Here is a 17,040-nt window from a genome sequence, read left to right as displayed (position 1 = left end):
TGGGGACCCCTTCCCGACCTATTGTTATTTCCTCCTCGGCTTCTTCTCAGCCGTCCCCTCCCCCCGATCTTCCCCTGAGCTAGAGAAGAAGAAGCGCAAGACTTTAGAGTCTAGCTCTTCTTTTGAAGGTGAGGCTAAGGTGGATGCACCTCAATTTGTCCGGAAATACATCTATCCTCATACCCGTATAGGTATGGATGATGTTTCTATTCGGAACCACCTCACTATTCTGGCTCAAGAGAGTATCAGGACGGCGGGGGTTTGCACAAAGTTCCTTGATATGTTTGAGAAGACTCCCCTTAGCTCTCTGGGTTCAACCTCGAGGGTTGAGGAGTTGGAGGGGAGGCTCCTCTTATATCAAGGTCAGGAGAAGTCGCTGAGGGAAGAGGTTGCCAAATTGAAGGAAGAGAGGGATGGCCTTCAGGAGAGGGAAAGGAAGTTGCAAGCTCAGTGCAACATGGAGGAGGGCCTAAGGTTGAAGGCACAGGAGAGTTATTCAAGCTTATTTGAGGACCTTGTGGAGGTGAGGAAAGATTTACTGAATGCTCGGAATGCTTATGCCGAGTTGGAAGATTCCATTGCTGACGAGGCCGAGGAAGCTTGGAGGATTTTTAAGGAGCAGGTCGGAGTCCTTGCTCCCGACCTAGATCTCTCCCCTTTGGATCCTGATAAGCTCGTCATTGATGGGGCTATAGTCTCTCCTCCTTCTCTCAAGTATGTCACCAATTCAGATTTAAAGACTCGAGGGCAGAGGATAATAGAGTCCCCTCCTCGTTCCAAGGATGCTCCGAGTTCCTCGAAGGCTCACAGAACCTCCTCTCCGGCTCCTATGGATACTTCTCTCCCTGGACCTGATGGCGCTCCGACTACTCTCCCTGACTCTGGTGGTGATCCGACTACTCCCTTCGGCTCTGGTGGTGATACTCTTTAAAATATTTGTGGCTATATGGGGGCCCGGCCTGTGGGTCCCCTCTTTTTTAAACTCTTTTGTCGTGGTGGTGACTTTGTTGACATTTTCCTTGGCCTTTTAAGGCCGTAAACAAAATATTTAGAAATACCCTTTTTTGGATAAGGGTTTAGGTTACCTTTTTGTGTGTATGCTTTTCTGACTTTGGTTTTTGAAAAATCCCTTTGATCTTTTTGAAAACCTTTTTCTTGGCTGTCTGTCCTTTTTGAGCCTTTTAACTTTAAGGACTTAGGACAGTCTTTAGCTTTTTTGATAGGTTTTTCGATCTCTTTTTGGTATTCTTCATACTCAATTTTTTGATTTATTGAGTTCCTATGACTTAGGTTATTTTTGCGATGCGTTTTCTTTGCTGCTCGGCTTTTCACTTCGACTTATGAGTCGGAATGTTTTCGAGTTTTTCACGATCAACTTTTATAACCTCTTTACACTGACTTGTACCTCGTCGTTTTATCCTGACGACCATCTAGGTCGGTTCATGGGATTTTCATGCTTTGTCGAGCTTAAGTCGGTGCGTTTCATAGAAAGAAAAACAAACGAGAAGGAATTTATAAGAGATATTGTAAAAGATCTTTATTTATTTGGGAAGGTATTTTTGCTGCTACTAAGGGTTTTTGATAATCCATTCTCCCTTAGTCTCTACTGTGATGCCTCGTTAAAAACCCTTCTTCAGAAAAAACCCTATGATTTTTTGGGAAAAAATCGTGAAGTTGGGAAAAGAGTACATCAGGGAGTAGAGTTCGCATTTAACTATAGTACCTTTTCATGTTACAAGCATGCCACGACCTTGGTAACTCGGTGCCGTTTAGGTCGGTCACCTTATAATACCCTTTTTCTAAGACCTCGCTAATTTTGCATGGTCCTTTCCAATTAGCAGCGAGCTTTCCCTCCCCCGATTTGTTGACTCCAATGCCGTTTCTGATCAAGACCAAGTCGTCTGGGGTGAAACTCCTTCGAATGACTTTTCTATTGTACCTGGTGGTCATCCTTTGTTTCAACGCTGCTTCTCTTATCTGGGCTTGCTCTCGGACTTCGGGGAGCAATTCAAGCTCCTCTTTGTACCCCTGTATATTTCCGACCTCATCATGGAGGATCACCCTTGGACTTTGTTCGCTGATTTCTACTGGTATCATGGCTTCTACGCCGTAGACAAGTCGGAAGGGTGTTTCTCCTGTGGCGGATTGTGGTGTCGTCCGGTAGGCCCATAACACTTGCGGGAGCTCCTCAGCCCAAGCCCCTTTTGCATCTTGTAGTCTTTTCTTTAGTCCTACCAGTATGACTTTGTTAGCTGCCTCAGCTTGTCCATTTGCTTGTGGATGTTCCACGGAGGTTTGATCTTCATACTGGCCACTAAGCTTCTAAAAGTAGAGTCGGTGAACTGGGTTCCATTCTCTGTAGTAATGGAATAAGGTATCCCATACCTTGTGATGATATTTTTGTAGAGGAACCTCCGACTTCTTTGGGTTGTGATAGTGGCTAATGGTTCTGCTTCTATCCACTTTGTGAAATAGTCTATTCCCACAATTAAGTATTTGACTTGTCCAGGAGCCTGGGAAAAAGGTCCTAACAGATCCATTCCCCATTTTGCGAAGGGCCATGGAGAAGTTATACTAATGAGCTCCTCGGGGGGAACCACGTGGAAATTTGCATGCATTTGACATGGTCGGCATTTTTTCACAAATTCTGTGGCATCTTTCTGCAAGGTCGGCCAGTAGAATCCAGCTCGAATTACTTTTCTGGCTAGCGACCTGGCTCCAAGATGGTTCCCGCAAATCCCACTATGAACCTCTTCTAGTACTTCAGTGGTCCTTGAGATCGGTACGCATTTCAGCAATGGCATTGATATTCCCCTTTTATAGAGGATATTTTTCACCAGAGTGTAATATTGTGCTTCCCTCCGGATTTTCTTGGCCTCTTTTTCCTCTTTGGGAAGAATGTCGAATTTTAGGTATTCGACCAAGGGATTCATCCATCCGAGGTTTAGCCCGGATACCTCAAGGACATCTTGTTTGCCCTCTGCTTTCACCACAGAGGGCTCTTGGAGAGTTTCCTGGATCAGGCTTCTATTATTCCCTCCTGGCTTAGTACTTGCTAATTTGGAGAGGGCGTCTGCTCTGCTATTGAGATCCTGAGTTATGTGCTTAACCTCGGTTTCTGCAAAGTGCCCGAGGTATTCCAGAGTTTTTTCCAAGTATTTCTTCATGTTTGGGTCTTTGGCCTGATACTCTCCGTTTATCTGGGAGGTTACTACTTGAGAGTCGCTGTATATCATCACTTTTGTTGCACCGACTTCTTCTGCTAGCCTTAATCCTGCAATCAGGGCTTCATATTCTGCCTGATTATTTAAAGCTGGGAATTCAAATTTGAGGGATACCTCTATTTGAGTTCCCCTTTCATTAACCAGTATTATGCCTGCACCGCTTCCTGTCTTGTTTAAGGATCCATCTACATAAAATTCCCATGTAGTTGGCATTTCCTCTTGGTCTCCTACGTACTCTGCTATGAACTCGGTGAGGCATTGGGCTTTGATCGCTGTCCGAATTTCATACTTCAAGTCGAACTCGGAGAGCTCTATCGCCCACTGAACCATTCTCCCTGCAACATCCGTCTTTTGGAGGATTTGCTTCATAGGTTGGTTCGTTCGGACTCTTATTGTGTGGGCTTGGAAGTAGGGCCGTAACCTCCGTGAGGCTATTACCAAGGAGTAAGCAAACTTCTCTAGTTTGTGGTACCTTTGTTCGGGGCCCTGTAGAACTTTGCTGGTGAAGTACACTAGATGCTGTCTGACCTCATTCTCTCGTATTAGGGCCGATGTGACAGCTTTGTCTGCTACAGACAAATATAGGACAAGTTCTTTCCCGACTAGAGGTCGGGTGAGGATTGGAAGTTGGCTCAAGAATTTTTTGAACTCTTGGAATGCTTCTTCGCATTCTGGAGTCCATCCGAACCGGCATCTTTTTCTTAGCAGAGAGAACAGTGGAAGGGACCTTAATGCTGACCCTGCCAAGAATCTGGAAAGGGCTGCAAGTCGGCCATTCAGTTGTTGGACCTCTCTCAAGCAAGTTGGGCTTTTCATTTCTAGGATGGCTTTGCACTTGTCGGGATTTACTTCGATCCCTCTTTGGGTTAGCATGAATCCTAGAAATTTTCCAGCCTCCATCGCGAAGGTGCATTTTGTTGGATTTAGTCTCATCCCATGCGCCCTTATGGTGCTGAAAACTTGTGCGAGGTCCGTGAAGAGGTCGGCTTCTTCACGGATTTTTACCAGCATGTCGTCTATGTAGACCTCCATTAAGTGCCCGAGGTGGGGAGCGAACACTTTGTTCATCAGCCTTTGGTACGTGGCCCCTGCGTTTTTTAATCCGAAAGGCATGACCACGTAGCAATAATTTGCTCTAGGCGTGATGAATGATGTCTTTTCCTGGCCTGGCTTGTACATCGGGATTTGATTATATCCCGAGTAGGCATCCATAAACGACAAGTATTGATACCCTGAGCTGGAGTCCACTAGGGTATCAATGCTTGGGAGTGGATATGGGTCCTTGGGACATGCCTTATTCAGGTCGATATAGTCGACGCACATCCTCCAATTGCCGTTTTGTTTCTTAACTAACACTACATTTGCTAGCCATGTTGGGTATTTAACTTCTCTAATAAAGCCGGCTTCCAGGAGTGCTTGTACCTGCTCTTCTATCGCTTGAGCTCGTTCTGGGCCGAGCTTACGCCTTCGCTGCTGTACAGGTCGAGACCCCGGGTGGACCGAGAGCCGGTGGGACATGAGCTCGGGGTCTGTCCCTGGCATGTCGGAAGCTTTCCAGGCGAAGAGGTCGGAATTTTCTCTTAGGAGCTTTGTCAACCTTTGTTTTAAGTTTTCTTCTAGGTTAGCTCCTATGTTGGTATTTTTCCCTTCCTCTTCGCCGACCTGTATTTCTTCAGTTTTTCCTCCTGGTTGCGGGCGCAGCTCTTCTTTAGTTCTTGTGCCACCGAGCTCTATGGTGTGGACTTCTTTGCCTTTTCCTCTCAGGTTCAGGCTTTCATTGTAGCATTTTCTTGCCAACTTCTGGTCTCCCCGTATCGTTGCTATCCCCACAAATGTCGAGAATTTCATGCAAAGATGAGGGGTAGACACCACCACTCCGAGTCGATTTAGGGTAGCTCTGCCAATCAAGGCATTATATGCTGACCCCACATCGATGACTATGAAGTCTATGCTCAGAGTTTTGGATTTTTCCCCTTCCCGAAGGTCATGTGGAGGGGTAGAAATCCCAGTGGCTTTATCGAAGTGTCGCTTAATCCATATAAAGTATCAGGGTAGGCTCTTAACTCCTTTTCATCCAACCCTAATTTATCGAATGCGGGCTTGAAAAGGATGTCTGCCGAACTCCCTTGGTCTACTAGGGTTCTGTGGAGGTGGGCATTGGCTAGGATCATGGTTATCACCATTGGGTCATCATGCCCAGGGATTACTCCTTGTTCATCATCCTTTGTGAATGAGATTGTGGGAAGGTCGGGTGATTCATTCCCGACCTGGTAGACTCGCTTGAGGTGTCTCTTGCGAGAGGACTTGGTGAGTCCCCCACCCGCAAATCCTCACGAGATCATATGTATGTGTCTCTCGGGGGTTTGTGGCGGTGGGTCTCTTCTGTCGCCATCCTCTCGCTTTCTCTTTTGTCGAGGGGGCGTGCCCGGACCACCAACTCGTCTCTCGTGTTCTGGCATTCTCCTCCATGTTGATGTACTTCTCTGCTCTTTCTTGTACATCGCTCAGGGAGGTGGTGTGCCTTTTTGATATGGATTGTGAGAAGGGACCTTCTCTGAGTCCATTTACTAACCCCATGATGACTGCATCGGTGGGCAAATCTTGAATTTCCAAACACGCTTTATTGAACCTTTCCATATAGTCCCGCAAAGGTTCTCCGACCTCCTGCTTTATTCTCAGGAGGCTCGGTGCGTGTTTTATTTTATCCTTCTAGATGGAGAACCTCATCAAGAACTTTCTTGAGAGGTCCTCAAAGCTGGTGATCGATCTTGGTGGGAGGCTGTCGAACCACTTCATCGCTGCTTTTGATAAGGTGGTCGGAAAAGCTTTGCAGCGAGTCGCATCAGAAGCATCAGCCAGATACATCCGACTTTTGAAATTGCTTAAATGATGCTTCGGATCTGTGGTTCCGTCATAGAGGTTCATATCAGGGGTTTTGAAGTTTCTTGGAACTTTTGCCCTCATGATGTCCTCACTGAACAGATCTTCTCCTCCCAGGGGCGACTCTTCTCGGTCGCTACGGGAGTTTCGACTTCTAAGGGAGGATTCTAGTTTTAAGAGTTTTTCTTCTAACTCTTTTTGTCGCTCTATCTCTTCCATGAGATTTCGCTCCGCCTCTCATTGTCATTCTAACTCCTGTTCCAATTGTTCCAAACGGCCTTGGTGGCCGTGGACCAACCCCATTAGCTTGGTTGCGTGGGGTGGTCCTTCCTTTCCTGACTCCCGTCCATCCGAGGAATTCACCTTTGGATTTTTAAGCCTGGAGGTGCCTTCCCGGTGTTGATCGCTGGCTTCCTGGTGGGGAGTTGGGTTCGCGTCGTTGTTTCCGATATCCAGGTTTTCCTGTTCGGAATCAGACGCCATGTGGCCATCTTCTGGTGATTCGTCCGCCATCACTGGTTGATCTCTCGGGTCCCCGGCAACGGCGCCAATGTTACGTTGGGTAACCGGAGATTATTGGGCTGGACTCGCTGGGTTATCCCAATCGTCTGAGGAAGGAAGCCTTCGAGCGGGTTTGCGCTTTGGGGGCCTCCGTCCGACTTGTGAGTATGAACGAATGGGGGTGGTACCTGCAAAGACACTCCGATGCCTAAGTCAGCAAGGGTGTGAGCAGGTCTAGAGAGTATTGGGACTTAGAGATACCTGAGGAGTGTCAGTGTACTTATAGTGGTGAACCAATAACCACCGTTGAAATAGTTCCCCCTTTTAAGGTGGATAACCGTCCCTTTATCTTAGAGAAGTTGGGATATGGCTCCTGGAAGTGGGTTGAGAGATTTTAGGGGCAGTTACCCATTTGAATGAGTATTTATCTGCCAGCTAATCGTCGTTCTCGACTTCTTTAGAGCAAGTCGTAGCAAGAACCGACTTCGTAGGATGAAGGTCAGTGTAGGCTCAATCTTTTGGATTGGGCCTTTTGTTTACACTTGGGTCTTAGCGTTGGGTCAGGGTACGAACAAAATATATATATATATATATATATTTTGAAGGAGAGAATAATATTTCATAAAAGGTTATTTTAATTTATTAAAATTTGGAAGTTATGCTAAATAATTAATGAGATATTTTATACATTCTTTTTTATGAAAAAAATTGTCTCATAAAAAAAAAATTTCAGCAAACTTTTACTACCAGATGTTATATATATAGAATTTATTCTAGGCCATAATTTTTCTAATACTTCTTAAAAGTGTATAAAATATTGATTTATATTGTTAACCAATCAAATTTAAAGTTTAATGTATATGTAGATAGATGATTAGTTGATAGTGTTTGGAAGGACAAAATAAACCATTGATTAGGAGATATTAATTAGGCTTAACAGTTATTGCTTCTAGATTTCTATATATCAATGACGAGCACATAGGAAGCATAATTGGGCACTAAATAAAATAGCATTATAATTTGTATTAGATAAGAAGAGTTGACCAAAAAATTAAAATTTTACCTAAAATTAAAAAAATAAATTAAATACGTAAAACATAAAATTATAACAATATTTAAATCATAAAATTGTTATATTTATTATAATTTTATAAAATTGATTAATTTATTTAAAATTATAATATTATAAAATTTTAAAATTTTAAAAATTAAATTGAGATTCTATCTAATATAGTGTTGACTATGTTCTTGTTTAATTTGTGTTCATCCTTTTTTTTCCTCTAGCTTCAACTGTCCTATGAGTCTGCTCTCATCACTCACTCCATTTATTTTCCAACTTGCATTTATAGCAAAAAGAAAATGGATTCGGAGTTCAATTTGAAATTTTCGTGATTTAAACTATTAGTAAAATACAGGATGATCGTTGACTTTAATTTAGATAAATAGGTCAAATGAAAAACACAAGATTATTGTATGATTGATTATTGATTTTTTTTTTTGGGTCTTGATTGTTTTCAAGTTTGACCTTAATCATGTGCCTCTCTATTTTTCTGGGTTGTTTTTATAATTTTTTGTTGGGCCTAGGCCTGTGTAGTATTGGAGAACTGAGGTCCAAAAGAAAACAAAATAAAAACTTACCAAAAAAAAAAAAAGAAAACAAAATAAAATAAACCAAATTGAGTAAATCTAGTGATTAGCTGACTAGTTCGCTTAAGTAAGTATTAAAGGGTTTGAATTCTGCTTTCTGTATACAGCAATCCATTAACTAATAACAAACTTTTAGATAGAGTTCAGATCCTTAATAATTATGTGGTGAGTAAAAATTTAGGGAAAAGCTCAGTATACAAGCGATTAGGGCTTGTAACTATTACAAGTTCATTAACGCCTAATCCACTAAAACGCGTTGCAACTCCTACGTCACTTACACATGCTATACAAAGATCCCGCGTTTGTATAACTACCAAATTTAAAAGATTTGTTTCCTTCTTTGTTTTCCTTCTTTCCAAATTTCATCGTTCTTCTTCTCGCGCGTCTTCCCCTGGTTTTTCGATCGTTCTTTTCTTCTCCTTTCTCATTGGTTTGTTCTTCGTCATTGACGTTAGTTCTTCTCTCTATAACTCCAGCTTCGTTTTCTTTTCGATTTTCTGGTTTCTGAAATCAAAGTTTGAACTCGTTTTGAAGATAATAGATGATTCAACCTCAGATTGTCAGCTGAATCAGGGCGAAGTGGAGCACAAATAGGAAGAAAAACGAGATTAAGAATCAATTGATTACATGTAGCAAAGAGGAAAAATGAAACCCTCATAGCAAAGACTCATTTGATAGGAATTGGAATGATTTTCTGCTAAATTTTGGTCTTGTGGACAACAAGTGGCTTTCAGGTAGTGTTGGGTTAAAATCTGCAGCAGAGGTGTAAATTTAATTTTTTATCGGGTGTATTTATAGTCTGTGTTTGGGTGTATTATGCAGATCTCTATGCAGACCGTCATATATGGGTTCCAATCTATCTGGATCACCACTTCATATTATAGTACCTGTAAATCAGACATTTTGAATACACCAGAGAGAGTTTAATTAATTTTGGTCTTGTGGACAACAAGTGGCTTTCAGGTAGTGTTGGGTTAAAATCTGCAGTAGAGGTGTAAATTTAATTTTTTATCGGGTGTATTTATAGTCTGTGTTTGGGTGTATTATGCAGATCTCTATGCAGACCGTCATATATGGGTTCCAATCTATCTGGATCACCACTTCATATTATAGTACCTGTAAATCAGACATTTTGAATACACCAGAGAGAGTTTAATTATGGAAAAAAAATTTACTTATAATTGGATCAAATATATTTACACCATGTGTTCAATTTCTTACAAGAGTATATAACAGTTACATTAATCAGTGACAATATCATTAGAATCTATCTGACAAAATGGACTCAATAACAATGAGGATGGCCTGGACAGTCTTATTGCATCACTTCTCCTCGCTCATATTTCTGAATTTCTCACTCAAGAGATGGGTTGCACACTTTAGGTCCTTGATTTGCTGTAAACAAAGCAAAATTAGAGTTAGATATATTTCTATTATGAAAAACTGATTTGATCGAAGACATATATTTGTTCTTACATTTTTTTCAGCTTGGTTTCTGCCTGCCATTTTTTCTGAAATGAAAAATACACCCATAGATATCAGTAAGATACACCCATAGATATGAGTCAGATACACCCATAGATATCAGTCAGATATCACTCAAATACACCCAAATGATTACAGAAATACACCCAAGGGATTACAGAAAATACACCCAAACGGTTACAAGAATTCACCCAAACCAAAATTCGTTGAAGTACATCTTATGCATAATTCAGAACTCTTTCTCTTTCTCCTCCTCATCTTCTGCTGCTTCTTCTTCTTCAAAAACGATTTTACCATGAAAAATTGAAAAAAAATAGAAAACAGAGAGAAAAGACGTAAATGAAGAAGAAGAAAAAGAGGAAAACGAGAAAGAAGAACGTGCATAAACGAAAGAAAAGGAGAAGAAGAAGAGTAAGAGGAAGAAGAACGTGCAGCAAGAAGAAGAAAAAGAATTTTAGAAACCATGAAATCGAAGAAGAAGAAGAAGAAGAAGAAGAAGAAGAGGAAGAGGAAGAGGAAGAGGAAGAGGAAGAGGAAGAGGAAGAGGAAGACGAAGAGGAACCGTTTGAGTGGGGCGCGTGTAGTTACGCTCCATTCAAAATGAGTTAATGCGCGTGTTAATGAAGTTTGGGCTGATAACTTGTAAAACTTGTACGGCCTTTTTACTTGTATGTGTAGCAGGCCCCAAAAATTTAATAGAATGACTCTAGGTTCTTCAAGATATTGAAAGCGTAATCTTCTTAATTTTTTTTTTAAATAAATCTTGTTATTTTATATATATATATATATATATATATATATATATATATATATATATATATATTTCATCTTATTTTATTCTGATCTCTTGAACTTGACTTTTTTACTTATTGGAAAAAAAAGGAATTTATTATATGTTAAAAAAATAACTAATGACAAATTTTTATATATAAAAAAAGTTAAAGAACAATTATTGAATATAACAAAAATCACTCGTAAAAGAATAAAAGAATTAATAATATATTAACAACCGCAACCATTAATCAATTCCTATGTTTCAAAATTCCCCTATACATATTATTAGTGTATGGCATGATATCTTTCAATTCCTCACACCCACAGTTTTGAACTCTTTCTCCAACTAAAACCTTGTCATCCTTCATAATATGTTGTGTCTTTTCTATTGGAAATTCCAACACATACTCAGCGAACCGCACCTTCTTCTTTATTTGATGTTTCTTCGGAGATTCTACACATAAATTAAAATAAGAGAAATCATTTAATTTATTCTTTTCAACTATATAAGATATTAATTAAAGAAAAAAAAGGCAATAAGAGAATTATTGATGAAAAATGAATGGTTTAATTATTCTATTGATCTATATAATTTTACTAAATTTGTAATTAGGTCTTTATATTTTTTTTTCAATCGAATCTCTACGTTACTTTTAGTTTTATAATTAAGTCCTTTTTACGTAGAAAAACGTTAAAATTAACCGAATATTTCAATAAAAAAATATACTATCAAAAATTTAATTAGATTTTTAATTATAAATATTTTTAATTTGTAAAAAAATATTCAATTAACTATAATATTTTTTATACTAGAAATAATCTAATTATAAAATTAAAAATTGTGTAGAAATTCAATTGAAAGAAAAAAAATACAAAGACCTAATTATAAATTTGATAAAATTATAAAAACTAACAGAATAATTAAACTAAAATTAATTAACAAATCATAATATACATACCATCCAAGCTTTTATGCTCATCATGTGGTGTGTAACCACAAATTTCAACTTCAAATTTCTCCATGAAATTCTTGAGCATATGCTTATGAACTCGATGAATCAAAAGAACCATGCTTCCAGAAACAGCAAAAACAGTCATGACTCCAATTTTCATTGAACTATTATTCTCCATTTTTTCCCTCTTTCTATTTGTTCTAATTGAAAAATTAAAATTAAATTTGGTTGGGATCATGTGAAGAATTTTAGTTACACGTAGATATAGATATAGCTAACATATACAAGCATAATATTCATCTAAGAAAAATGATGATGTGCATATGGCATAGTACTCAATGAAAGGAAATATGGGAATAATAGTTAGAGCCATTTTTTTTTCTTCTTTAAAACCAAATGATGGTGATGAAGAACAATGTGAGGGATTGAAGGTATAATGATGATGGTGATGATAACTATGATATGTCTCATGGTGATATATATAATTTAAAATAACTTTTTAGTAATCTATTTTTAATCATGAAAAGCTAAGATCCAACAAGATTTTTAAATTGTTAATTTAACTTCTTTTACCTCAAGTAAGAAACAAATTAAATATCCTTAAAATAGTAGCAAGGAGTACAGATTCATTTATTTTATAGCTGGTTTTCTTGAAGAATCTGTTGGCTTTTTTATTTTTTATTTTTTTACTTTTGACTTTTGAGTAAATGAATTTACCAAATTTTTGCTTCAATAATCCAGATGGATATATCATTCTATGAAAGTGATTGAATATAGAATATTCTATTTGTTAACCTATGCTATATATGTATAGGTCTACAAGGAAAACCACAATAATATTTTATGGAGATTAAGTTAAAATAAAAATAGTATCGATAGGTAGGTAATACATGTAAAGGTGTTCAAATCCAAACCGATCCAAATTAAACCACTCATCTATTTCAATCTAAATCGAAAATCAATTAAAACCGTAGTAATTTGGATTTGATTGGATTATATTTTTTGCAAACCGCTGGATTGGATCGGATTTCGAATCTATTTTTCATAACCGATCCAATCCAATCCAAATCGCACAATATGCTATAATATTATTATTTTATTATTATATTTACAATTATACTTATAACATATTCAATTTGTTATATATTTTTTATTATTCATGTATTATTATTATTTAATAAATATTTTATGTTCAAAATATTATTTATTTATTTATTTTAACTAACCTATAATTTTATTTCTATTGTTATATTATCGTTGACTTTTTAAGATATTGTTAAGACTTGTTATGTCATTGTTGGTTATTTAAAATTTGATGTCGAGACTTATTATATGTATTTAATTTTTTTATTTAAAAACCGCAAATCCAAACCGATCCAAACTGCTTGTAATCGGATCGGATCGGATTTCCAAAAAAAGTTCATCCAATCTAAACTGTACCGCACATAAATTAAGTGTTCGGAATCGAATGACTTTTTCCCTTAAAACCGAACCAAACTACACCGCGAACACCTCTAATAACATGTATATCTAAGTCTCTTAACACAAATCTTATATCTACACAAAAAAAAAAATTAGACAATAAATCAGTAATTTTATATTTATGTATAAATATATATTATTTAATTATTTTTAATATATATTTTATATTTTAATATGTATTCTATATAAATAGATTTCTTAATAATTATCCCATCTAATATTATTAGAATAGGATTATCCCAATAAAATGATCCGAGTGAATAAATTTGAATGGAGTTAGGGAAATGTTTAAATATTCATAAAAACTTGGTTTTAAGAAACTATATTTAAATACTATTTATATAAAAGCTAGATATAAATTTCGGTTTATCTAAATCATCAATCAAAGGTTAATAAATACATATTTAACCATTATTTAATTAATTCTATAACGATATAATTTAACCTTTATTATAGCAAAATTAAAATCAGCCGCTTTTCTATTGTTTTTAAGAAATTAATTTTATTTTTTTATTAATATATTATTCATTCTTTAAATTTATTAGATAAATATATTTTTATTTTAATATTGACGTGATTTTATTTATATCATATTTTATTAAAATTAAAATTACTATAAACCAAAATATAATTCAAATAATAATAATAATAACATTATTCTGATTTAAAAAGAGTATATATAAACCAAAATACATGTTAGTTATTTATAAAAGATAATTTTTACTTAAATGTCATGAATATTCATATTTGTCTTCATCTTTTTTAAGTGATAGGCCAAAATATGAATCTAAATACGAAGAGATCTTCATTTTTTTTTATAAATAGTGAAAAATAGAATAAATCAGAATACTTATCTTTTTCGTTTTTAAATATCAAAATATAAGAATAATTAATAAACAAAATAGGAGAGTATAAAAATTGTGTATTTAGAAAAAATTCTTCGTAATTCATCATACATCTTCTTATCAATAACTTCTTTAGTCTTGAAAAGCTGTCAGATTTATTGACCATAAAAATAAATATATAAGCGCTTCAAGATTATTCAATTAAAAATTATGTGTAACAAAATCAAAATAAAAATTTAAAAATATTATTTATAAACGTTATTAAGTTTAATTATTTATTTTTAATTAGTATTTAATTTGAAGCCAAGATAAAAATTTATATTCAAAACACTCTCTATCTTCATGCGTAATTTCAATTGTTAAAAGATATTTTATTTTTCTTTTTTATTTTATATTTAATTTTTTAAATTATCTTTAATTTTATTATATTTTCAAAATTATTAATTTATATTTTTAATTTTTTATTATATCCCTTACAATATCAAACACTATTCTTTCTCTTGCTATTATTCTCTATACACATACATGTCATTGTCTCATCGCCATTATTATTATTATATTACCTTATTCTCTTTTCTCGTTTTTTCCTTCTCTTTCCATCTTCTCTTCACCCGACCGTTCGTAATTAATTATCACCAAGTATGATTATCGCAAGTTTGCAACTTTTAATCTTGTCTATCACTTCTGTTAACTTTTATGAGTTGTTGAAGTTTCGCTAAAAAAAGTGAGACATAAAGTATTTAAAACTTTTACCCAAATTATCAAATTAACTTTTAGAATGTATAAAATTTATAAATTTAAATTAAATAAGATATTAAACAAATTTATTATGTTGTTATTATGCATAACAAAATTAAAATAAAAATTTAGAAATATTAGTTACAAATTAACTATTTATAGATATTATTAAGTTTAATTATTTATTTTTAATAGTATTTAATTTGAAGTCGAGATAAAAATTTATATTCAAAGGACTCTTTATCTTCATGTATAATTTCAATTGATAAAAAATATTTTATTTTTAATTTTTAATTTTATATTTAATTTTTTAAAATTTCTTTAATTTCATTATTTTTCAAAATTATTAATTTATAATTTTTATTATATCTCCTTACTATGTCAAACATTATTCTTTCTCTTATTATTGTTCTCTGTACACATACCTGTCATTATCTAGTCACCATTATTATATTACTTTGTTCTTTCTCCTTTTTTTCTTCTCCTTCCACATTCTCTTCATCCACCGTAATTAATTATCACAAAGTATTTATATGTTACATCTTTTTTACGATAATCAAATAACCAGTGCTATATGCCAAATAAATAATATTATAGAAGTCAAAATAAATTATATTTTTGTAATATAATTCATTTATTTTAGTTTAATTTAAAAATAAATATTCATGTACTCAAATTTTAAATATAATATTCTGTATAATTAATAATTTAAAATTAAAAAAATAATATTATCCCATATAAAATAATTTAAAAAAGAAAAAATGATTCTAATAAAATATTAGACGTTTCCAATTCATCATTGATAGGTACAGATATATTTAAAAAAAATAAAGAATACCTATGAGATAAAAAAATTAGTTCTTCCTTAGTAAGAGAAAAAGATAGAACACTATCTTTGTACGTGAAATATTAGGGACAAATTAAAAAGGTAAAAGAATAATGAAAATATTAATTGGGTAAGTAAATTAAAGAGAAAAAAATATAGGTGGAAGTTATACGTGAATGTAGTAACTACAGTAAAACTAAATGAAATTTGTAACGATGGATGTGATGAAATCGATGATGTTGAAGGTAAAAAAATAATGGCAGCAAGAAAAATATAACAAAGTGTATTAAGAGGTAAAAAAAAAAGCAGTAGAATGGATGAAATTATAAAAAAAAAATAAAAAAGATATATTTTTTATGATTACAAAAAAAATTCTAATAGAATAATTAGAACGAGGCTAAACTGCTGGATAGACACTATACAAACAAAGACTAACATAAAATTAACAAAATATAATTTAAATGAATACCTCATAATATAATAAGATCTATAAAAAAAAACTATTTATCACCACTTATTAAACATTTGTTGGCTTCTAATTATTCTTTTTTTCATTTTATATATGGCCACAAAAAAATAAAAAAAATAAAAGAAAGAGATTTTGGGAGTAAAGAATTGAATAAAAATTATGCGTGAATTTTTAGAATTGTTAGTAAAATATGTTAGAAAAATAAGTAACTGTAAGATTCAAATAATCTAGGCTCAATACTAATAAGCGCCTACTAAGGCTTCTCTAATGCTCTGCTAGGGTTTATTCTAGCGCCTACTAAGGCTCTTCAACCTAATAAATTTAAATTGGGATCTGATCCAGTTCTGAGCACTGCATTAAGACGCTGCAGTATGGGCGATAAGAGAGAAGAGACTGACTGGAGGAACCAGAATGCAGAAGATCGCCGTGGAGGGGTGGTATTTCCTGGAGAAGAAGATATCATAGAAGGGGTTCAAGCCTGTGCCAATAGCCTGACAGGCAGAATTTTCGCTAATAGACAATTCAGAACAGGCACCACGGAGAATGCGTTAACAGCAATCTGGAGTAAGCCAAAAGGATTCAGAGTTACTGAAATAAAACCTAATGTCTTTCAATTTTTCTTTGATATGGAAGAAGAACTACTGAGAATTGAATAAGGCTCTCCTTGGCTATTTAAAAATTTTTCTTTGTTAAATTCTGGCCAGCATGTAACCAGCAAAGAAAAGTGAGCCATCGGATGAAATCTTACACCAATCTCACACCATTAAAACTATCTTGATAGCTATTTGATGGCTACAAATCACAAAAATTGCTGGCCCCCTAGCATTCCTCGTCAGCAGGAGGTTGACACACATTACTCAAGGCAGTAGGAGAAGCAGTTCCTATATATACACTGTCCTGTTTTAAGCTCCCAGACACACTCATCCCAAAAATTCATAGCATGCTCTCTCAATACTGGTGGGGACAACGAGGTACAGAGAGAAAAATGGTGTGGATCAGCTAGAATACTATGACAAGACCTAAGAAGGAAGGGGGACTAGGGATCAAGGACCTCAGGACGCAGAATCTAGCCTTACTGGGGAAGCAGTTTTGGCGAATAACAACACAACCAAGTTCACTCCTATCTAGAATATTAAAAGAAAAGTATTATCGATATTGCAATGCATTAAAAGCAGATACTAGAAACTCACCTTCATGGGGGTGACACAGCTTACTA

At 35.1% G+C, this 17,040-nt stretch overlaps 1 protein-coding gene across 1 annotated transcript; it reads right to left on the bottom strand.

The window, feature by feature from the left end:
• Window positions 1-10,712: 10,712 nt before the first annotated feature.
• Window positions 10,713-11,855, bottom strand: LOC112729471 (uncharacterized). The gene is made up of 2 exons (XM_025779657.3): window positions 11,471-11,855; window positions 10,713-10,965 (listed from the first exon to the last, which is right to left on the bottom strand). The coding sequence occupies exons 1-2, from the start codon at window positions 11,700-11,702 to the stop codon at window positions 10,760-10,762; spliced, it is 438 nt and encodes a 145-aa protein (XP_025635442.1). The 5' UTR covers window positions 11,703-11,855; the 3' UTR covers window positions 10,713-10,759.
• Between the last annotated feature and the right edge of the window lie 5,185 nt (window positions 11,856-17,040).

This window comes from Arachis hypogaea, chromosome 12 (assembly GCF_003086295.3).
Source record: "Arachis hypogaea cultivar Tifrunner chromosome 12, arahy.Tifrunner.gnm2.J5K5, whole genome shotgun sequence".
NCBI lineage: Eukaryota > Viridiplantae > Streptophyta > Magnoliopsida > Fabales > Fabaceae > Arachis > Arachis hypogaea.
The sequence above is the reverse complement of the archived record's forward strand: the minus strand, read 5'-3'. Positions and strand labels throughout refer to the sequence as shown.